A 25,144-nucleotide genomic window follows, 5' to 3' on the forward strand; every position below is an offset into this window, starting at 1 on the left:
CTGCGAGAAGATCGCCCCCGGTCGACATCAATGTCCATAAGCTCCTATGACGACCCACAGGAGATGTCAGACAGTACAATGGCCTCGTCATCGGACCGACGCTGACTAGTCTCCTCAGGTGGTAAAACCTTCACCTTCTGAGGCTTTGTCTTGGGGGGCTTAGAATGCAGAGCCTTGTCAACAGTTGGAGCTTTACTCGCCTGGGCAGAAGGCGCCATATGGGGAAAGGCAAGAAGTACCCCAATGTCAGCAACCACGGCCTTGTCCGACGTAGCGGGGAGAGCCGCAGGTTGCAAAACAACCGCAGCAGCACAAGTGCACTGGCAAGCGCTAACACTAGCAACCTCCGTTTGCGTAGCAACGGTGGCCAGTTGTACCGGTTTTTTGAGAGGGGAAGCGAAAGATGTTGAAAACACAGGAGGTTCCATGGCCTTAAAGAGCTTCTTGGCCTCACCATAGGGGATGCGTTTCGATGTTTTAATCTCCTGTACCTTCCGTTCTTCGAGATAGATGGGGCAGATCCGGCTCCAGACAGGGTGACTCCCAGAGCAATTCACGCACTTCACAGGCGATGAACAATCGGCTCCGTCATGGGCAGGCTGACCACATTTACCACAAGTGGCTATCCCAGTGCACCCCAACGTAGTATGCCCAAAGCGCTGACATTTAAAACAACGCATTGGGTTGGGGAAATATGGCCGTACTGGCAAACGTAAGAACCCCGCTTTAACATGCTCTGGGAGTCTCGGACAACTGAACGTCAGAATAAACGAGTCAGATTTGACGAGGTCCCCATTGACTCGTTTTATAATATGCTGCACGTCAACAATACCTTCGTCAGCCCACTCAGATTTTAACTCGTCTATGGGGATATCCACCAAATCTCTACACGTCACAACACCCTTACTATAATTCAAAGTGGAGTGTAGCACGGTCTCGATAGCGTACTCTCCTAGACAGGCTGCTTTCCGAAGGAAAGCGACTTGACGGGAACTAGAAGTCTCAACTAACAGAGTCTCATTGCGCAGTCGCTTTACAGATTTCAGCGTTCCTGCAATTCCCTCAAGACCCTTGTGGATGTAAAAGGGAGAAACCCTCTCAAAGCTACCCTCCTTCCTTTTAATAATCAAAAACATATTCTGGTTATCAGCATGTGCTCCGTTGCTACAGTCTGTTTAATCTATAGCAACACCAGGCGCTGGAGGACTCGCTGCGAGTAGCCGCTTTTTCGATGGGGTGTGTTTTCCTGCCAGTGGCCCACCCAAGCCACTGGTAGGGGGAAATATAGAGGTCGAAGGGTCCATTATAGTCCCACGAGCAGCTAGGGAACTAAATGTCCGCTCAGACAGAGACCCGCGTGCCTGAGTAAGCCTTATACAACTGGGGTGCGGCAGGTGCCCCAGAGGTTGCCCGCTTGCGACTGTTCCACCCCAACACCTATGCATCTTCTAGGCGCGGAACACACCGAAAGATTGAGAGTTTTTTTATAGAGGTTAGCCTTCCTCACAATCCAGGCGGTCCAGCCAAGATTACCATTCCCCGCAGCACACAACATTTCACCGCCGCGCCGTACGGTGGTCGCTGAAGCATGTCCGGGGGTTACGGTGACAGGAGACTGGCGGCGCAGACCAGTCCCCAGCTCAGGACCCCGGGGTCGCCAAGCCCGTACTCAGTAAGTGAATGCTGAGCCCCTGGAGGATTTATCTGTTTCTCTAGTTTCTTGACTTTTCCCTGGGTGATGTTACGTAATGTTTTGATCTCGTCCTGAGTGCCATTTCGCAATGTTTGTACGTCCGCTAGTACCATGTCAGTGTCTGTTCTCAATTGATTGTGACCTGTTATTAAGTTTCCTATCACTTCTCGAGATTCTTTTGCCTCGTCTTCAATATGACTTAAGTGTAACTGAATTTTTTTGTTTTGTTCTTTAATCTCACGCAGTTGTCTCGTGATTTCTGCAATTTGGTTCGTCGTTTCTGCATTCTGAATTTTAATTTGGTTCTCAATTTCTTTATTTTGTCTTGTCAATCCTTCTGTCATTAATTGTAATAATTCTGTCAGATTGGTGGGTCCTATTGCTTTTTCTTCCGACGTCCTACGCTCTGTGTTTTCGCCCAAGTGTTAGTTTGCAACCGATTGCATTGAACTGTGTGGTGACACGTCTCTGCTCGCATACCTTGTACTCTGTGGTGAGGGAGCTCTGATTACTTGTACTATGGGTTCTACGTATTCAAGACGCAAGTTAGAATCCTAATCGACTGTCTCTCTACTTTCCTGCTCCTCTGTTGTATGCTGACCTAGGTTTTCTGTGCCTTGGCGTACATTATCCTAGTTATGGTGCGTTATATGTCCTATTTCTCGCGATACTGCATCGTCTGTTGTACTGCCCTCTATTCTCTGTCTATTTTCGTGCTGTGTCTCTACCTCAATTCGGTCAAGGTCTCGATCTGCCATTGGTAATCTTTCCGAATACCTTGTTTTCTGTTTTAAAAGCAATTCACGCGCCCTACTTCGCGTCAACATGCGCTCATACCATCTCACGCGTTTCATAAACTTTTTGTTCACACGACTTGACAAACAATTCACTTACTTGCTGGGTCAGAACCAACTTGTCAACGATGTATCCGCCACCTGTGCGCTTGCATTGGAGAGAAATTTTAATTCTAACAATATTAAAATTCATGACTTAATTATGCAGTTCTCTCTGCTATAATGTCTATCTATTGAATACTTTATTACTATCTACCGCTGCAGCTACTGTTTTCGACTATTTGTAACGTTCAAAAAAAATTTTTTTAGTATGAAAATTTTTCAACAGGATATTTTTCGGACCTATTTAGGCATGTGGTCGACCTTCAATCATGGTATTTTACCATCCTGGCAGGGTCGCCATTTTCTAACATTCTGTTTGTTCTATATCGTGTCTCCCTACCACTTTCGTGCAACGACGCACTGAGCGTGTTTTTTAGGGGATTGACTAGTTTCAACCTGCGACCTGTTGCTGGTAAGGAGACGCCATGACATGACATGTAGAATTCAGAAGAGCTCAGTGAGACTAGCAATGATATAACCAAATACTTAATGATTTGAGTGTCAGCTCCACTGCACTCCCTGTAAAAGAATCTTAATACTAACTGAATTTAGTGGAAGGGTTTCAAGGCTTTCCTAGTTTTAGTTAGCTGGTAAAATAAGATCGAAAAAGCAGTTAAGTTTACCATTGGAAATTTTATTCTACTCACAAAATACTGTTTATAAATTGCACTATTGATAAAATGAAATGTTTTAATACAGGATGGTAAAAACCAACTCCGTTCAACAAAAATGTGAATGACTACTCCCTGAATGGGTTTCCAAGTTCCAATGGATTGAAGGATGACCTATGCCATGTCACATCTATAATCTAGGTTTAAATTAAATTTCACAAGAGAGAAAACTATCAAAATGGTCTACAGTGACCCTCAATTATCTTTAATTACTCATCTAACTTGTCGTAAATTACAGTGGCTGATGTGGCTTCTCAATAACTATATAACAGAAAAATCATCCCGTTCCAGATTTTTATTTCAAGTGGCAAATGTGAACACCATGAGCTTTAATTGACGATCGACACTAGTCTTGCGCAAAAAGGGGGTGTAACAGATGCGACTTCTGCAGTTCTGAGTGAAGCTTTATGCACTGTTATGCGGCATCGCATGCATTCATTACCTCATCGGTGTTCGTCAGGGGGCGGCGGGCAGGACAGCTCCACTCACCTCGCCGTCTCGCAAGCAACTCTTTCCTAACTTCTCCTTACTACAATTTACCGAAGTTGGTTAAAAAAAACTATCTGGCTGTGTTTTCATCTGACCAATCAGGGTCTCAATGTTAAGCTCAGCCTACAAAAATTCTGTCTATCCAATGAGAAACGTTATGCTTTTCGTGTTGGGCAATGTTTTTAAAGTTTTCAACGTAACAGAGACACGAAAAAGTCTCACGCTATAACTTGCCGCTGGGGGTGGCCCTTTTTGTGTTATAGTAAGATCTATACTGTTCTTCTGGATGGCTCTAGCTTTTAACATGGGCTGGGGGGTGGTCCTGATGTAACAGAGACGCGAAAAAGTCCCAAAACTTGCAGCTGGGGTTGTCCTAATGGTTAGCTGGCGAAGTGGGTGTCCAGTCCGTCCCTTATCGTAGGGCCTTCTAGCTTAACACGGTTCTGCTCTCGGCTTCTGTTCTCGTTTCTCCCCTCGGAACTGCATCTGTCTCACGGTGGGAAGGTATGACATGCATCTAGACATTCTTGTGTTAGTCTGTGGTATTCCATTTGCTCACTCGTTACTCGTATTAGTTTGGTTATTTTAATGTCACGATTTATTCGGAGCTATGTGACATATTACTGGATTTGCTTATCATGTCAGGGTTTTCATGGAAGGTGTAGGATTTGCCTGACACCTTACATCTTCAACGTCATTGTTGGCTTCGCTGCTAGCGTGTAGTACTGCAACGAACTCGGCGGAGCATACTTCAGAGGGTTACCGGTGTTTTTCGCCCTACACCCGTCGAAGGATTACTAGTGATTCTCGGGATATGCCCTGTGGATACTGTGGTACATTACACGGCAACGTTGTGTTGGTTGAGGCATGGACAATATGATGTATGTACAAGATCACAGGAACTCATATTACTGATAAAATTCATTTAAGAGACTGGTAGTTAGATGTATGGCGTCTGATTGCGACACTAGAAACAATGCAAGGCGGGTTTACAATATTCCCAAGCATGAGGTACACGTTCAAACTGCGTGACATCGCCCCTACTCCAGACATTGTACATCTGTTAACAGGTCACGGCCCATATCCCGCATATTTGCATCGAGTGGGATGTAATAAAACACCAATCTGCAAATGTGGTGAGGAAGACTCCGCCGATAATGTCCTTTTCAGTTGTCCCATTTTTCAGCACCAGACAGACTGTAGACAGTTTGACTGGATTTGCAAACAATTGTAAGTGATCAAAACTTGTGGACTAAAATTAATATGATTACAGAATATCTAAAGAGCAGCTGCTTAATTTTCATCCTATAAGATGAAGTGAACGCTCGGTATATCAAAATAACGTCAACAGATCACAAGAAGTTTATATATGCTTACCACACAGGTAAGTGTAGAAGGAGGATTTCCAAGACACGCACACACCAGTGTGGGCAATGTACAATAATGTAACAACAATAGCTTTAGAAGTAGGTTTAGTAGTAGTACTTAGTCTCCAGACCTCGTGTTATTCCAAGTGTGCCAGCAACATATCTAGTAACATAGGTGGAAGCTATTCACTTGGAACTTGAGTAAACTCTTTTATTTTATGTTTTTAATTCATTCTTATTTTCAATTTTCTGTTTGTTAAAATGGTTGCTGTTAAGCTAATTTTTACTACATACGAAACATAAACCACTGTATGTCACCATGATTATTGAACATGCACGATCTATTTAGGGTTTCCAGATCAAAAAATCGTGGCAATGTACTGAAATTGAGATTCATTTATCTCAGAAGTAATGCACTCAAAACTACACACAACACTTTGACTGACACGAAGTGTTGAGGACATTGCACAGCTTACCATTCGTTATCAAATACAGCAGCGCAACCTGCCAGCTTAGCAAGCATCTGCATTTATTTTCAAGCATGTTCAAATGGTTCAAATGGCTCTGAGCACTATGGGACTTAACTTCAGAGGTCATGAGTCCCCTAGAACTTAGAACTACTTAAACCTAACTAACCTAAGGACATCACACACATCCATGCCCGAGGCAGGATTCGAACCTGCGACCGTAGCGGACGCGTGGTTCCAGACCGTAGCGCCTAGAACCACTCGGCCACTTCGGCCGACTTCAAGCATGTTTTTTATCAGTCTCTGAAGAAAGTCCTTTACAACTAAGGTCCTGAATTTAGTAGGATAACACGTCAGGGATAAAACTATGAAGTGTAGGAACACATTGAAGAAAAGAAAAGAGAAAGCAACGTAGAGGGAAATGAAGGACTGCTGTATTAAAAAGACGGTAAGAACTGAAGTCATCATATGTTCCTAGTCGGTCAGCTCGAAGATAAAAAAAGGCCTGTGATCCTTTATAACAACTTTGGATTAAAAAATATAACGTAGAGTAGCAGATTACTGCCACTAATGTTTCATTTTCGAATGGCTAAAGTACGACAACCGACCCAACACCAGTTCCGGGTGCGGCAAAGAAGGCTACCTCAGATCTGAGTATAATCAGCGACGCATAATGCATCTGCCGGCCGCTACTGTGTCGCCTCCGACTCCGAGATGGTTCTACCGATCACCTACGCATCGGCGCTCTCATCTCCTCCCGCTGACCATCATCCTTCGGACCACGTACCGGTGATCTTTCGAGCTGCTACGGATACCGCCGGGGTCGCCGCATCACGCTCACATCCTGACGCTACTCCGACGCCACTACCAACAGCGACGACTTCCGATCCCCTCCAGCCGACGATAGGGACGTCCGTTCACTTATAGTACCCGAGACGGCCTTCCTCCCAGACTGCCGCGACTCCCTCCCGTCTTCCGACATAGAGAGACGGACACGCAAACAACGTTCGTGTAAAAGCCGCAAGAGAAGGCGCTGCATGCCCTCGGAACAAAGCAGCTCACCCCCTGACGCTCCAGAGGTTGTCTAACCCGAGGCGGCGTCAGAGAACTTGCACGACGACGACAAGAATAACGACTACGTGACGCCAGCTCTGGCTCTAGCTGTGTCAGTACCTATTCTGTCGACTCACCCGCTTGCACCTGAAACAATGGACTCCACCCATATGACTGCCTCTGAGACGTCCTCCACTCCTACGGACGAGGTGGAACAACGATAGCGTCCTCGATGGCATGGAGTTACGACGTCGGCGGTGGCCCGAAGCACGAACAGGGGACAGAGTTACCAGAGACAGAAACCTAGTTACGTCGATAATAACGCCGTCAGGTGGCGTACGGTACAGCTCGGCACTGCCTCGCCCTTCTTCACCATCCGCTGATGGACTTCGTCTCCACAGTGGGGCACGACTCCAGACCGAAGAGCAACAACATTAGATACCGTGTAAAAATTCAACTTGTTCTAGAGATGATATGGGCATTGGACGTCGACATTGCACTACTACAGGAAGCCTACTTGGCCACACTTCCGGAAGTCGCCGGATATAACACTTTTCCTTCTCCTCGCAACCAGCTATTTGCAGTTGGCGCAGCCATCTACGTCCGAGAGGTCGTTCCGCTCGCTAATATCACCTACCTTCCGTCCGACAGAGGCATGCCAGTCACTGTCATGGGGACGGTATTGTCAACATTTATGCTCCATCAGACTCCACCCACAGACGCGACAGAGCGCACTTCTGCTACAGAACAAATCGCCCCTTTATTTCCTGAGAATTGTGGTCACTACTTGCTGGGAAGTGATTTTAATTTGTCCTGCACCCTGAAGATCATAAGCCCCACTACAACACCTGTCAAAAGATGCACCTTGTCGTCTGTGTTCTCTTGCTCCGCGACACTTCGGAAGTTCGCCATGGTGACGCACCTGGACATACCTACCAAACAAGTCACTCCACGAGTCGCCTTGACAGGATTTACGTCTCATACCAGCACTACAAGGTGTATAACTTTGGCCCTTGGCCTTTTCGGACCTCTATACCTACATCTGCAATATTCTCCTCCAGCAATAAGTGGTCTGGCGCAGTCGTGCATCGTGCAAGCTTAACACCTCCCACCTCAATATCTTCCAACGTGTTACCTAGACATGGGTCACCTGTGAACGTCGTTTACCTAATCACTACATAACCTTCACTTGGTGGCTGGAATGTGCCAAACCTGCTATTCACGTTGACTTAATATGGCAAGGAAGTAACTGCGTAAGGCCGGCATACTACCGACTACTTCTACACCATTCTTCGCGACCCTGACGCCTAGCCACCCACACTTGAAGCTCATAAGGAACGAAGCATAACTAAGGCACAAATTGTAACGCTGACACGCCATAGAGGCAAGGCGCGGACCCGATGTAGAGATTTGGAGGAACAGGAACACGACAGCACGCGTCATATCGCCACCGGTAGGAAACACCGACGACAACGACTCATCACCGAGATCTACACCTGTTGCGCCCAACACGTCACTTTCCGAGCCCAGATCTTCAATGTCTTTGTAGACCACTACCACACAATGCACTAGGAGAAGACTACCAACAACCACGCTGAGGAGATTGGGTTATCAGACATCACTCGCACCCTCGCCGGTGACGAGGCGGATAAGCTGATGAAGCCAGTTATGTCACCTGGTGTCGACAGCTTGCCACTATAATCTTATCGCGCCTTCTTTGCACTAACGGCGTCGAGGTGGACGACAATGTTTCATGAGCTGTTGACGACGGGAAACGGCGTACCACCATCCTTTGTCTTGTAAATTATTATATCTATCCACAAACCGACCCTGGGGGTGACGACAGCAAATTACGGTCCCCTAACTATGCTTAAAATAGACTATAAAATTTTTGCACTACCCCTGGTCACCCTTTGCTGCAAGATACTGTCTAGCATTCTACTGTCAGAACAGATTACTCCGGGTAGCTCAGTTAATATACGAGTAGAGACAGCCACAGGAGAATGTCGTGATTTACTTGGACTGGCAGCAGCGTGCAGACTCTGATCCACGGTGGTTGCCATTGATTTTGACAGCTCATTGGACAACCTGCGTTTTCTGTTCTCAGTAAAGAGCCAAATGGATTTTCCAACCCCTTTTATCAGTACCACCCGGCGCCTGTACAGCAGCGCCAGATCGCTGATTCAGATCAATGGCCGAGTGGTGGGCCCAGTAACATCCGGTGTTCCATTACGCTAGGTTGCCCACTTTCGACACTACTCTGTACCACAGCGCTGGAGCTCCTCACTGGGAGCCTGACAACCCACCTTTCTGGTCTCACTTTGCGACAGCATACTTTTCAGTGTCATGCATATGCAACGAACTCCTCTTCTTAGCCCATTAACGGAATTAAACATTTATGGTTCCTGATTTGATATCAATGTACGGAACTGTAATGGACAATAACATGCATGTGGCAAAATCCTCGTCGATGTCCATTAGACGTGGCCTCTCACGTGTGTACAGAAACAACGATACTTGGTATCATCTTCACCCACACCGTACGCCGCTCTGCTGCCGTCAATATTCGGCGTACTCTCCAAATTATCTGTACGGCAGTGCCACAAAATCTCATTCACTGACTCGATTCCCTATAACGCGTCAAATACCTCAATCAACATGTGTCGTCTATGACGGTCCACATGGAACAGGTACTCCCACTGCCATCAACTATTGGACGCAGCCTCCAGGCCGCGTTCGGACACTTTCTTACGGCCGGAATGCTTTTTAAGGTCTGCTATGAAACATTCACCCTTCCCCCACGGGCCGGGGGCCTCGACCGTGTCAATGTGTGACTCCGAGCGGCGTCCTTGTGCGCGTGCCTTCCGCCTTCCTCGAACCGAAGAACTCTACACCCTACTGCTTCGTTACATATCCCACAACAGCGTCAAACTCAAACATCCATCGATGCGGTGGCCCTCTGTTTGGCGCCATGTCCACTAGCGTTTCCTTCCATACAATGTCCAGGTAGCACGGTAAATGTCGCATGTGGAAAATACGCCACAAATCAGCGTCTTCACGCAATCGGACTATCGGACACTCCGCTGTGTTCAGTTTCCCACCTCGTGGATGAGGATGCCCACCACCTGGCTTGTGCTGCCACCACAGACGTCTCCAAACTGGGTCGACAGTTCGCTGTCAGCTACTTCCGACTCCCGCCGGACTCAATTGACCCATGGACTTTTATCCATTCTGAGGATACTTATTTCACCGCCACCGTAAATCAAGTTACTGTGTGGATCAAAGGGTGGACGATCACTTACCTGTATAATGATGGCGATAAATCACTCCTTGACTTCTGGTAGTTTTTATTTCTGCTCTCTGAATTTCAATTTCTACTCCACATTTTTCTTTAGTTTCCTTTACTGCTTGCGCCGTGATAGGTTGAATAACATCAGGGATAGGCTAAAAGCCTGTCTCACTCTTTTCTCAACCAGTGTTTCTCTTTCATGCCCCTCAGTTGGTGTAAGTGCCGTCTGGTTTCTGTACAAATTCTAAGTAGTCTTTCGCTCCCTATATTTACCCCCGATACCTTCAGAATTCCAGAAACAGTATTCCAACACCACACTACACCACACTTGAGTGCACTGTACTTATTGTAATATTCACACACTCACTATTTTAATGAAAACAAACAAAAGTGAAGTTATAATGCAGCAAATTTGAATTGTGAGGGTAGTTTGCAAGCCATACACTGCCGTACCAGTATATGAGCCTCACTAATACAACCATTGAACCAATATCTCCGAAATTACTTCCTGACACGTGTACTATTTCTATAATAAATGAAAAGCACCAGTTTGCTTTTGTTGTACAGTATTACTTTTACTGTGTTAATCGATTTTCGGCTTACAAGGCCATCTTCAGACATTTACTGAGTATTGTCACCAAAGAAGATACAATGTTTGTAAACAGCATCGGAAGAGAAGTTCCACGTCTGTTAAATTTTTTTACTTTTTCAATTCTTTTCCACCATACTGCCACAGACGTTACTTACTGCATGGCACTGCTTCAATCTAAACGTGTAACTTCTCATCCAATGTTTTTTGCTATGTACGAACTGCCACAAAGGACAGTTAATGCTAAACGCTAACAGCTGTTCATCTACAGTAAGGTATTCACTTGGCGAAAAGTATTCCTGGAAATTATGTAGTATTATTTCAAACACTTCTCTTATGGAAGCTAACTTATCCGTTTCCTTTTTCAAGTTTCTTCGAAATATAAGCATCGTAGAACAAACCGAAATCTTTATTCAGTCACTGATAAGTAACGCGATTCTAGGTTATATCCTTTGGAATTGTGGAAATGTTCCACATTTGATGAGTGTCTCTTCTAGATTTCCTTACTGTTCCCATAAGATACAGTAAACCCAACAATGCTATGATTTCTGTTTCATCCTTACTACGGGCATCACGATCCTTGCCAACGGTTTCTATGTAAATATTTGTGAAAAATGCATAAATCCAGCGTGCTGGGTATAGTGGGACAGCAATTCATTTTTATATTGTGGTGCGAAACATTGCAATTCTGGTTGTCTCTTTTTCATGACAATTTGTGCAACTAGTTGTTATTCTAATGACATTGTCGTCAAATAAAAGCTGAAAAAGGCCAGCTTCAGAACGTATTTCTCAGGCTCTGCTTCACAGTCCACGCGGATATATGAGTATATTGTGTGTGTGAGTACGTATGTTGTGTGGGGGCTTCTGTTTCAGCCATTTTGTGATCTTATGTTCCTCCGCTGGATCACTAAGTTTATCATTCCAGGCCAACAATGCTGTTGGATCTGAAACTTTCTCAACATTACACCTTTTATTTGGAGCAGCCATTCGAATATTACCAATAATCGTGACCACAAAGATTTAAAGAAAATGTAAAAATGAATAGAAATATAAATTCATTGTGAAACATATTACACATTATTTAATATCAAACCAATACTATAAACATGAAGTACTAAAAAAAATAGCTTACCTATCCAAATAGAAACGGAAATGTTGACACTAATAGTCGCATTCGTGAAAATTTTCAACCAGAGCACAAAATGTGGATAAACTTATTTTTATACTCCCAACTGCCACATTCGCTCAACAATGGTGAAATACTAACCTTTAAAGTGTCATTCGAAGCTATACAAATTTATGTCTGTGAACAACCTGACGAGCAACAATATGACAAAAAGAAAATCGCTGGGTGACCTATGTCACCATTGTGAGTATTCAAGTGTTAAAACCAGTCCCTGAAACCTTGGGAACAGGGTTTCTCGAGACAGTTTAGTTCTGTCCTCAAGAGTCTGGCAATTCAGTTTCTGTACCATCTTTGTGACACTCTCCCACGGGTCACACAAACGTGACCATTCGTTCAAAGTGCACTGTTAGTCCTATTTGGTCCCACACACTTGAGAGCAGTAGTCTAGGATGGGCCGCACGAGTGATTTTTAAGCAATCTCCTTTGTAGACTGATTGCATTTCCCCAGTATTCTACCAATAAACCGTAGTATACCATTGCAATACCCACGAATGAGCGTACGTGCTCATTACATTTCAGATATCTACGAAGTGTTATACCCACAGTCACAGGAAACTACACTTTTCAGTTTTGCACTTTAAAAGGCACACGAGAAAAGTTTTATGGTATGCCGTTTTTTGTGTAGATCCTTCTGTATTTGAATTGCAACTGTCTTCTGTGTCAAAACTATTCACAAGGAACTTATTCACACTATTAAAGCTTTCGGCCATTAAGGCCTTTGTTAGCAGTAGACACAACATACACACACGCACACACAAACACACACACACACACACACACACACACACACGTAAACGCGTTTATGTGAGTGTGTGTGTGTGCGTGTGTATGCGTGTCTACTGCTGTCAAATGCCTTAATGGCCAAAACCTGTAATTGTGTCAATCTTTTTGTTGTGCCTATCGCGACTCAGCATCTCCGCCATATGGTGAGTAGCAACTTTCCTTCTCAGGTATTGTTACATTCCACTCTGGATTTTCCATTGTTTGATTTTTACAAGGAACTTATTTTAGTTCTGAAATTCGCTTGTTTGTGTTGCATTCTTTAAGTTTTCAAGCTTCAGTGCTTCTTTCTTCATCTATAGGTTATTCTTTAGTATAATATTCAACCATACTATCTGCTTTTTGCTTCACACAAATTAGCATTCCAAAAGCTTCTTCTTAATTAACAATAATCCAATTAATTTTTCATAATTCTATGAATGCCATAGAACATATAGTTCTCAACATCTTCAGTATTAATCTTTGAACATAGCTCTTTTGACTTACCAAATTCGTTCACGAAGGTATCATCCGAATGATAGTCGAACTCGTAGTAGTAGACTGACAAGTTAGTTACTTCCGTTATTCTTCTCACCATCGCATCAGTGGGGTTGAAGAAATTTAAATCTACATCAAGCTGCAACAATGAGATAATTGTTACATAAGTATACTAAATTATAAACCACAGTCTAAGGTACGTACTGTAGTCCCTAAGTACGACTGTGCAGCGGAACTTTATGTGGTGGTAAGTCGTTCAAATGTTCTTGGGCGTTAAAACTGTTAATCTTCATAATTTTGCTGGAAAATGGATAACAGACACAATTTTTTATTTCCATAATGTACCCCAAAATCGTTGATTAATATCAACATTTCTGTGCTGATTTTCATGTAGCGAAGATGTCTACGAAACCCAGAAGGTAGTAAATACCAGCGCCCAAGTGGATATGGTGCTCATGCACTTGCAGAAGGAGGAATTGCAACACTCAGTAGGAACTGTGATAAATTTAAGAACACTGACATTCATAAATTTTACCAATAGTAGCATATATGGAGGCAAGTGCAACGGAGGTAGCATTTCATAATATACCTTTCATAACAGTATATCATCTCCAGGCAATTTTAATCAGTTCGTATACCACCTTAAAACTCTAGTGGCCTATGTAACAACAAAAAATAAGGAATTGTTATTGGTAACTTTAACGTAGAGTTTCTTAAAAACTCACCGAACAAGAATCTATTTGAGTCACAGCACTATCATTCGACTTAATTCCCACTGTAAACATTCCAACTAAGGCACTTAATTGTTCACCAAGAGCCACTGATAGTATCCTTATAGAAAAGTCTTATGAACAAAATTATATTACAAAACTAATAGTCAATCGTCACCCAGACCATGACATACATTTTCTGTTGTTAAAACTTAACAATGAACAGGACATAACATCGCTTACATCGGAATGCAAGAGACTGGTTGGTAGACCAAAAATTCATTATTTTCGGACAATCTTCAAAGTCATGAACTGGAGTGATGTATACAGCGCTAATAGAGTTAATGAAATATACAACACTCTTCTTAATAAAATACGTAGCTTATCTGAACGCTATTTTCCCAAAAAACTAACCCAAATTAGACCAAAGTTTACAAATGAAGCATGGATTACTCAAAGATATTAAAGTTAATAATACAGATGGCAGAGCAAATACAATACAAGAAAAAGATCAACAAGATGTGGGATATGGTGAAAGAGGAGGCTGGTGGAACCAGACACGAAGAGGGGCAAATAACATTAACAAATTTTTAAAAAACTTTTCATAACCCTTACTCAAATGATGGGGCTGTCATGTTCAGTAGATACTGCCGTGGAGCACCTCACCCCAGACAGTGCATATTACTTCACTAACATGAATATGACCCTCAGTACCCAAGCAGAAGTAACGTCTAACACTAAATCTTTAAAATCAAAGAAATATAGTCGTTACCATGAAATATCAACAAAACTAATTACAGAATGTGCTTCTGAGTTTAGTTACATATTAAGTTATCAGTGCAACAAGTCGTATATCAGTGGGATATTTCGTGGACTTTGAAATATACCAAAGTTAAGCCTTTGTTTAAAAAAGGAGGTAAAGAAATAACATCAAGATTCCATCCAATTTTACTTTTGCCAGCATTCTCAAAAATTTTAGAAAAAGTAATATACCACTGAAATCCTTGGAGAGCAGCCATGTCTACACTATTTCATCTGGCGAGCAAGCTGTATAAGACAGACGAAATATCCTCAGACATAACGAAGAATATAATAATTCCAATTCCGACAAAACAGGTGCTGACAGGTATGAAATATACCGAACTATCGGTGTAATAAGTTACGCTTGCGAAATACTAACATGAACCCTTTACAGACGAATGGAAAAACTGGAAGAAGCCGATCTCTCTGAGATCACTTTGGACCTCGTAGAAATGTAGGAACACGTGAGGCAATACTGATCCTACGACTTATCTTAGAAGATGGCATAAGGAAAGGCAAACCTACGTTTATAGCATTTGTAGACTTAGAGAAAGGTTCTGACAATGTTGACTGCAATACTCTCTTTCAAATTCTGGATGCGGCAGGGGTAAAACACAGGGAGCGAAAGGCTACTTACAATTTGTACAGAAAGCAGATGAAGTTATAAGAGTCGAGGGGCACGAAAGGAAAGTAGTGGTTGAGAAGGGGGTGAAACAGCGTAGTAGCCTATCCCCGATGTTATTCAAGCTGTATATTCAGTAAGCAGTAAATGAAACAAAAGAAAAATTTGGAGTACGAATTAAAATCCAGGGGGAATAAATAAAAACCTTGAGACTTGTCGACGACATTGTAATTTTGTCAGAGACAGCAAAGGACTTGGAAGAGCAGTTAAACGAAATGGACAGTCTCTAAAAAGGAAGATATAAGATGAACATCAACAAAAGCAAAACCAGGATAATGGAATGTATCGAATTAAATCAAGTAATGCTGGGGGAATTAGATTAGAAAATGAGACAATTAAAGTAGTAGATGGGTTTTGCTATCTGGGCAGCAAAATAACTGATGATGGTCAAAGTAGATAGGATTTAAAATGTAGGCTAGCAAAGGCAAGGAAAGCGTTTCCAAATAGGAGATTTAAGCATCAGGAAGTCTTTCCTGAAAGTATTTGTATGGAGTGTAGCCATGTATGGAAGTGAAACATGGAGGATAAATAGTTTGGACAAGAAGAGAATAGAAGATTATGAAATGTGGTGTTACAGAAGAAGGCTAAAAAATAGATGGATGGATCACATAACTAAGGAGGAGGTTCTGTAAAGTACTGGGAGAAGAGGAATTTGTGACAGAATTTGACTAAAAGAAGGGATCGGTTAGGAGGACACGTTCTGAGGCATCATCACCAATTTAATGTTGGAGGGAATCGTTGAGGGTAAAAATAGTAGAGGGAGGCAAAGAGATGAATACACTAAGCAGATTCAAACGGTTGTAGGTTGCAACAGTTACTCGGTGATGAAGGACTACATCAAATCAGCCTTTAGATTGGAGATCACAACACTACCACCACCAACAACAAGAACAACAAAATTATATAGCCAGCTTCTTAATCATCTGACAACAAACAACATGTTGTCCAAGTCTGAGTTCAGATTGCTAGAGAGTTAAAATACTGAGAAGGGTATCTACGTATACAGTGAATATGAACTTTATTCATTATGCAATAAATTATGGGCTACTGATATGTTATGTGATCTGTTAAATGCCCTTGATGTATAAATCCCAATATCTGTTAAGTAAATTAGAATATTATTGTATAACAGGCAATGCTACAAAATTTGATACCATATCTTTGACACGAAACAAAGGGTGTCATTAGGAAAGAGACATTAATAAGCTATCAGGCATCATCCAAATAGGAACAAGTTACCTGTGACATCCCACAAAGCTCCACCTTAGGGTCGTTATTTTTTCTTGTGTATACCAATGACTCTTCATCAGCAATTTTACCCAAAGCCAAGTTTGTTTTGTTTGTAAATGATACAAACATGGCAACAGGCAGCAGATCAAGTGTAATCTCTGGAAGATCGGTTAATGAATTTTTCATGGACAATAATAAATGGCTCCTAGTCGCAAATTCTTTGTTACTAAACTATGAAAAAGCACACTACATGCAATTCAGAGATTTTAAGATGTTTCCTACCAGCATATGTCTAAAATATGTGGACAAACTGATAGAAGAAATTAATATTGTTAAATTCTTGGAATTACAGCTTGGTAGTAAACTGAACTGGGAGGAGCACACCACTGAACTGCTCAAGCACCTACGCAGACCTCTATTTGCACTGCAGGTATATTCAGACATAGAGGATATAAAAGTGAAAAAGCCAACACACCCTTAATCATTCCATGATGTCGTATGACATTATTTTTTGGGGTAAATCATCAAGCCAAGTTAACGTTTTGCAGGTACAGAAAAGTATAATATTTAGGGAGGCTGCTGCTTCATAATATATTTATTCCATGACGAAATTCGTCATTAAAAGTATATGTTTTTTCAAACCACCAGCTCAGTTCATAGAATCACTACCACATAAAAGAATAATCTTCATAAAGATTTTGAGTCACTTCCTTTGGTCCAAAAAGGCGTCGGACATTCAGGAACACATATGTTCAATAACTTACCAGCACGTATAAAAAGTTTAACTAACAATAAAGTTAATTATAAGACGAGCCTAAAGATTTTATCAGTGTGCAACTCCTTCCTCTACATTGATGAATTTCTTAGTAGAGGTACCAATGTGTGTATATCAGTGTGTGTGTGTGTGTGTGTGTGTGTGTGTGTGTGTGTGTGTGTGTGTGTGTTTTACTAATAATATAAAATAATGTGAAAATTAGTACAATCTGACATCTGTATAAATTCAGTGCAGTAATGCAATCATTGTAGATAATTGCTGTAAAATGATTATTCCATTCAGTGTTTATTAACTCATATATGAAAACATGTATAAAATGTTTTTGGCTCATTCCACATCAAAGACAATCATTCCACTTTGGATCTGTACATTAGCATACTCATATTTGTTTTTCATTGTAAATATTTATTATAAAGTCTTGTTCTTCTCACATGTTCTACATCCTGGAGGATATCCTCACAGTTGATCAATTGGAACGAAAAGTACATCTAATCTATTCTCCTACCACATGGCGATCTTGGGCAAAAAATTCTAGATGGGGAGTAAATCATCATTCGGACCTCCATCCACCATCTATTCAAGGGAATGTGGTCAGAAGGAAATAACTCTTACTTTTCACCGCTCGAAGCGTGACATATTCGAACCCCTTGATGGTCTTGGAGGATTGGAGGACTTGGAAGAGAAACGGAGACTGATTGTAGCTATATAGTAAATTCGTGAGGTATGGTGGCTGGAAGCATAAGATTCCTGGTCGGGTGACTATAGACTTATCAATACAAAATTATTATGAATAGGATAGTGAACAGATTACCTTCGTCCACATAGAGACAAATACACAACCCACCATAATAAAACAAGTATACATGTCTGACTCAATAGAACATGGAAAAAAGATTATGTTAAGGAAGACGAAAACATTGTTGTTGTCGAAGAATAGAAATCGATAGTGGGTAAAACAATATAAGGGAAAATTAAAGGAAAACATATACTGGGGAAAATGAAAGAAAGGGGAAGCTGCCTGCAAGATGCAGTCTCATCATTTGCAAAACAATTTGTTTAAAAACCAAGAAAAAATATTGTTGGCATTGGATGAAGCCTGTGGAGAGCGAAAGGTTCACACATATTATAGAATGATAAGATATTTCGAAATTTATACCGGAAAGCATTTCTACTAGAGGAAGTGGACTCTGATCATAAATTATTTGTTATATACCGAAGCTGAAATTATTACAAGATAGAACCTGGTTAAGTTGAAATAATCCGAGAGTGTGCGGGGCATCAAAGAGAGCATTAGCAACCGACTGACTGAAATAGGAGAAGAATACGAACAAGATGAACTGTGAGGTTTGAGACCAAATAGGGAAGGCTGCAGAGGAATTATTAGATAAATACACTAGGCCTAAAGGTAATTCCTCAGAAACACAAGAAATGCTAAATTTTATTGGTGAAAAAGCAAGTACAAAATGCAGCAAATGTAGCATGGTAATGAGATGTAAAATATATGTTATTGACAGAAAGCACAAAATGGCAAAACAGAACTAGCTACAAGAGGAAAACAAAACGCGCATGACTGTGGACAAGATTATAGAAAAAATAAAGAAAAGAACATCGAGAGGTCAGATCAGAAGCTAGTACTAAGCAAAGAAGGAAAGGCTGAAAAGGGATAGGATTGTATGTAAAGAAAACGCAAGTCAAAACAACGGGAACGGAGGAGGAAGAAGATAAAGATGAAATGGATGATAGGACATTACGAAAAAAATTAACGAATGTATAGAAAGACCCATGTAAATAAAGGGTACATGGTCTAGCCCGAATCGCTTTATAATTTTTGGGTTCTTGCTGTGACATTACACTTCTATACTGGCAGCTACGTAACGTAATCCGTTTAGTTTTGTGGTTTAAAGTAGTTCTGTTCTTCTAAATTTTAGCACTTTGTAATCGATTCATTTCCGGTCTCCATAAATCTGCGTAGTTACTGCAGCTTACATCCATCTTAACTTGTTTACAGTAGTCAGTCCACGTCCGACGTACCCTCACCCCCCCCCCCCCCCCCCCCCCAACACAAGCCCTCCTTCCCCCGCCGCATCACGCAAAACACAAACATGAACATCCTAGGTCACGAAATAGCAGACTCAAGTTTCATGACTTCTTCATTTTATCCGCAGTAACCTAAAATCATTTATTATGACGTGGTCCGATTCTGCACTACTGCATTAATAAGAATATAAAAAAGTACATGCAGTATAAACATGAAAGCGGAAATTTGCATGTCTCAAAGAAAACTGGAAAACGTGCTAATTGTCATGAAACAATGTGGGTTAACATTTTTATTAAAATTCCTGTAGAGACAGAAGAGATGTCAGACATAACAGATACAGCTGTTTCGTATTCTGCCTAAATTTTGGAGTGTTGTGAACGTTACACCTATTTCTGAACAGACCATCCATTTTAGACTTTCAAAATGTAACCCTGTTAGTCTTTTCAAATAGAGCGATATCTTTGAGGCTCAAGATAGCTCTACTCTACTAATCTCAAGGTTCGTTGGTAACCTCGTATCCTTTCATTGAAGACATAAAAATGTCTTCTCGTTAGTCCTGCAGGTGAAATTGTCGTTTTACTTACACCTTGTTCTAAATACCAACATAGCCTACATGAATATGTCTAATACGTTTGGTAGGGAGGGAAGGAAGGAAGATTGGGTTTAACGTCTCGTCGACATCGAGGTCTTTAGAGACGGAGCACAAACTAGGATTGCGTCGAGGATGGGAAAGGAAACTGGCCGTGCACTGTCTAAGGAACCATCTCGGCAATGCCTGGAGAGATTTAGAGGTAAGAAGCCGAAGACATACCACATCACAATGACTGCCTAAATCAGACGACACTTTTCTAATACTGCTATTGTTCCTACTGGTTAAGAAAATACATTGTTTCAGTTGATAACATTATAATCAACACACAATTCCTGCTGCGTAGCATCTACACAGAAAAATTAGCTGAACAGTATTCTTTACTTACGTGTACTAAAGGTTGCGGCTGATCGGTAGTGATAGTTTCGTTTCCAAAATAGAAGTTCCTAAGCTTGTCTGCTGCTTGAGTCTGCTCTTCTATCGTCGACAAATGTAGGCAAGGTCCCACCACTTTTTCGAATGTCTTATTAAGGTTAGTTACAAGGTCTGACTTATTTACAATACCAGCACCTACAAAGAAAAATATTGTTACAGCAAACAACAAAGTTGCTATCGTACCTTATGTACCCTTGTTATTTTTCTACACAGAGTTTTTCAACACACGCAGGCACATACCTAAAATGGTATACTGAAAACAGTACAACGCACAGTTCTAACATGTTCGTAAATTACATTTTACAGATGCTTCCTCTCTGCAAATTACTTACGGATTTCATTTTTTATTGTAGATGCCTTAATTGTACTGTATCTGTTTTAATAACAAGAATTACGAACTAAGTGTTAGAAACCTTCTTATTTCAGTAACTAAGCCATTTCGTCGAAGCCTTACGAGATATTTGCAGTTTGGTGATTTTCAAACCGTCGCTAGACTCACCCTGATGTCTTCACGGTATAAGGCAGTAATACATGAAATTTATTTGCGACCACTCACCTGTCTCAGCGGAGGTCACGCCAGTCATGATAGGCACCTGGTTAAAGCGACCGTCATTCACAGCCCGTATAGGGGACTGTGTTAAGAATGCACCTTCGATATCCGGTTCGATGTTAGGTGCCCATACGCTGTATGAGAAGTAGAGATTTTGCTGGAAAGAAGCAAAACAGGATACTAACTTAAAAATTGCAAATTTCTTCCACACTGCTGAATGATCAGATCACTAATAGGAACCAAGGCTATTATGACTGAATATTTTTACGTAAGTGTGCCTATGTTCTTGCAATGGATTCCATTTCGGTTTCATAAATCCCCGCCATCCAAATTATTCATTCCTAGAACTCTAACTTTTAAAGTCAGGTTGGGACTTGCTGCTTTAAGAATATGTCTTACCCACAAGTTCTCTGAATGACGCCCATCTTTGGTGGTTACCTTGCAGTTTTTATAGTTACAGCTGATGTTAGTATAGTATCTATTTAGAGTAATTTAAAGGTTACTTTATGGGCGATGGTGCTCTGATTAATTACAATCGCTTAATTTCCTCACAGTGAATCAACCATTTTTAGTTCTGTAAGCATTAAATATGCTGACCGCAACATAACTGCATTGAGCGCCACCTGTGTCCGTCCTCTGCGGAACCTGTATGCAAGCCTCATTCCACTGCACGCCTGTGTACCCGCTTGAAGTTCCTGCCGTCAAATAACGGCGGAAACATTGTGTATCATGTTCAAATGTGTACACTTCTTTGCGAATGGGGTCCTACCATTCCTCAAAACTGGTTCAAATAGCTTTGAGCAATATGGGACTTCAGTTCTGAGGTCAGCAGTCCCCTAGAACTTAGAACTACGTAAACCTAACTAACCGAAGGACATCACACCCATCCATGCCCAAGGTAGGATTCGAACCTGCGACCGTAGCGGTCGAGCGGTTCCAGACTGTAGCGCCTAGAACAGCTTGGCCACCACGGCCTCCATTCTTGTCTGTTGGATTCTTTTTTTTAAATATCAGTCTTTCTGAATGGTATCATGCAGCTCGCCAAGAATTCTTCTTCTGTGCCAACTTCTTCATCTCAGAGGAGCACTTGCAACCAACGTTTTCAATTATTTGCTCGATGTATCCATACACTATCTTCGTCTACTGTTATTTCATCTACAGTTCCTCTTGTACCATGAAATCTATTCCGTAATGTCTTAACAGATGTCCTGCCATCCTGTCGCTTCTTCTTGTCAGTATTTGCCATATATTCCTTTCCTTACCGATTCTTCGGAGAACTTCCTCTTTCCTTACCTTCTCAGTCCACCTAACTTTCAACACTCTTCCGTAGCACCTGATCGCAAATGAATCGATTCTCTTCTGTTTCGATTTTCCCGTAGTCTTTGTTTCACTACCACACAGTTCTCTGCTCCATACGTACACTCTCAGAAATTTCTTACTCAAATTAAAGCTCGTGTTAAATACTTGTAGGCTTCTCTTTGACGGGAAAGCACTTCTGGCCAGAGCTAGTCTGCTTTCTATGTCGTCCTTGCTCCGTCTGTAATGGGTTATTTTGCTGCCTAGGTAACAGAATCTCTTAACTTCATCTACTTCATGATCATCAATCGTGATGATAAGTTTCTCGCTGTTCTCATTTTCTCTTCTTCTCATTACTTTCAACTTTCTTCGACTTACTCTCAGTCGATATTCTCCACTCATTAGACTGTGCATCCCATTAACCAAATCCTGCCCCCTGCGGGTTCGGGGGTAAAAATAAGACCGCGGTATTCCTGCCTGTCGTAAGAGGCGACTAAAACGAGTCTCAAACGTTTCGGCCTTATGTGATGGTCCCCTGCCGGGTTTGACCTCCAAATATCAAATTTTTCCGAAGAGCGAGCCGATTGGGGAAGGGCGCCTTACTTGGTGCATTGTGTCCATCTTGCGTTGAGAACTTTCGCCAGCTTCTTCGTCGTAGCATTGCAGTCCTGCCTGCTCTCCATCTCTTGGGCATGGATACGTTCCTGCGTGCACTTTCTGCTATGCAATGTGCAGTGCCACTTTCTGCACTGACGGCTACCATGGACTATATGTCACCTAAAATCCAGCACGGTAGCCAGTCCGTTGTGGTGAGGCCGCCATGTACCCTGTTGGTAGCAGCCCCCTGACAACACAGGGATCGCTCTACTGACGCCTGCGCCGTTAACTCCCTATGTATGCCAAGGAGTAGATGCCCATCTCCCTGGGGCATCGGGACTCTTGGCAATGGCCATTCTGACAGGTGGCCCTTGCTGAGGCTGGGTGGCGCCCATGGGAAGGGCCCTTGGTCGGAGCAGGTGGCATCAGGGTGGATGACACACAATGAAGCGTGGCACATCAACCGGCCACCACCAGTCTCTAAGCGTTCGAGGGCTCATTTTAAAGCTAATGTGTATGACCCCAAATCGTTCCCCTCACTGGCCACACCATGGGAGGAACGAAAGGCCATGAATGACAGTGAAACTTATTCGCCCCAGTACTTCGTCTGTACCAGAGCTGATGGTGAATCCCTTGTACCTGTGAAGCCTCAGTTCTTTGTAGAAGATTTAGAGGACATGTTTGGGGAGGTGGAGGACTTGTCCAAAATGCGGTCCGGTTCAGTCTTGATAAAAACAGCATCCCCTGCACAGTCACAGGCCTTGCTCGCTTGTAGGCAGCTGTGGGATGTTTCAGTTAATATCACGCCCCATAAAAGCTTAAATATGGTCCAGGTCATTATTTTCCACAAGATCTCCAGTTACAGTCAGATGACGATCTGCGCGCCAACTTAGAGCGACGAGGTGTCCATTTCGTCCGGCATGTCCACCGGGGTCCGAGGGATCATCAAGTTTCCACCGGTGCCTTAATCTTGGCCTTCGAGGGTGACAATGCCTGAGAAGGTCAAGGTGATGGTCTACCGTTGTGATGTCAAGCCATATATCCCTCCCCTGATGTGGAGCTTCAAGTTTGGAAGTTTGGCTATATATCTTCACACTGTGCTTCCAGCCTTGTATGTCCCGATTGTGGTCGACCATCCCATCCTGATACTCCCTATGCCCTGCTTCCCATCTGTATCAACTGCAGAGAGCACCATCCCCCTTGCTCGACGGACTGTCAGATTGAGTAGAAGGAAAGGAAAATAATGGAAATCGAGACCCTGGGCCGACTTACCTACATGGAGGCTAAACGGAAATTTGACTGGCTTCATCCCATGCACATGACGTCTTCTTATGCCGCCACAGTCATTCCTGCTACAGTTACGTCATCTGCAACACATCCAGTCAGCTCTCAGAGTCGAAGGACCACACCTGCCCCCTTGATTGTCGGGGGGCACTTCACTTGATTGTCGGGGGGCACTTCACTCCCTATTGCTCCTGCTCCATCTACTTCAGGAGAAACACCGCCCCAACCATCAGGGACATCTATTCCCCCTTCCCAGCCGGAGAAGCATCAGAATTCTTTGGCTCCTTTCGCCAGGAAGGGGTCTCTTGGAGATCTCCCTACGCAAGTTCCGACCAGCCAAAACACGGATACCCGCAAGTGGCTGAAACCGGCATCGGTCGCTGGTCTTAGGGTCTCACTGACGTCGTCCATCCCTGAGACTGACCCAGTGGAGACCTCCCAGCCTAAACCACCAAAGGCACAGCGAGAGAAACAGAAGAAGAAAAAGGTTCATAAGAATCACGACAGTGCGGTGGCACCCGTCCCACCGCTTCCTACATGCTGAGCGCCTGAGAATGAGGTCGAGATTCTGGCGTCTGCTGAAGACCTGGTTCTCACCGGACCCTCAGACGCAATGGATGTCACTCACATGGGTACTGAATCGGTGGCAGAAAGTGACCCAGTGGCGCAAACTGCCTCCCCAGTCCCTTCAAGCCTATCTCAGCCATGCACAATACCATCCTCCAGTGGAACTGCAGCGGTTTTTTCCACCATCTAGCTGAGCTCCGACAACTTATCAGCCTTCACCCTTTCCTCTGTATCGCTCTTCAAGAAACTTGGTTTCTGTGAATGCAAACCCCCTCCCTCCGTGGCTATCGGGGCTATTGTAGGAACCGAGCCACTTATGAAAGGGTATCTGGTGCCGTCTGCATCTATGTCCTTCACTCCCTTCATAGCGAGTCTGTCCCTCTGAAAACACCTTTAGAGGCTGTCGCTGTTCGTGTGTGGACGCCACAGGCTGTAACCGTCTGCAGTCTTTATCTTCCACCAGATGGTGATGTCCCACTGCATGTCCTGGCTGCACTGATGGCGCAATTGCCGCCGCCATTCCTGTTACTGGGCGACTTCAACGCCCATAACCCTCTGTAGGGTGGGTCAGCGGCAACGGGTCGAGGCGCCACTGTTGGGAATGTCTTGACACAGCTAGACCTTTCGATTTTA

At 42.9% G+C, this 25,144-nt stretch overlaps 1 protein-coding gene across 1 annotated transcript in view; it reads right to left on the bottom strand.

Annotated features, from left to right (window-relative positions):
- The window catches only part of LOC126355907 (acetylcholinesterase-like), a 132,770-nt gene that overhangs the window by 30,335 nt on the left and 77,291 nt on the right, over window positions 1-25,144 (bottom strand). The window contains exons 6-8 of the mRNA XM_050006419.1: window positions 20,774-20,924; window positions 20,171-20,352; window positions 12,967-13,096 (exon numbers count right to left, since the gene is read on the bottom strand). Of these exons, the coding sequence (XP_049862376.1) occupies window positions 12,967-13,096; window positions 20,171-20,352; window positions 20,774-20,924 (463 nt within the window). The remainder of the gene's footprint in view (window positions 1-12,966; window positions 13,097-20,170; window positions 20,353-20,773; window positions 20,925-25,144) is intronic.

The sequence above is a fragment of the Schistocerca gregaria genome, chromosome 3 (assembly GCF_023897955.1).
Source record: "Schistocerca gregaria isolate iqSchGreg1 chromosome 3, iqSchGreg1.2, whole genome shotgun sequence".
Lineage (NCBI taxonomy): Eukaryota > Metazoa > Arthropoda > Insecta > Orthoptera > Acrididae > Schistocerca > Schistocerca gregaria.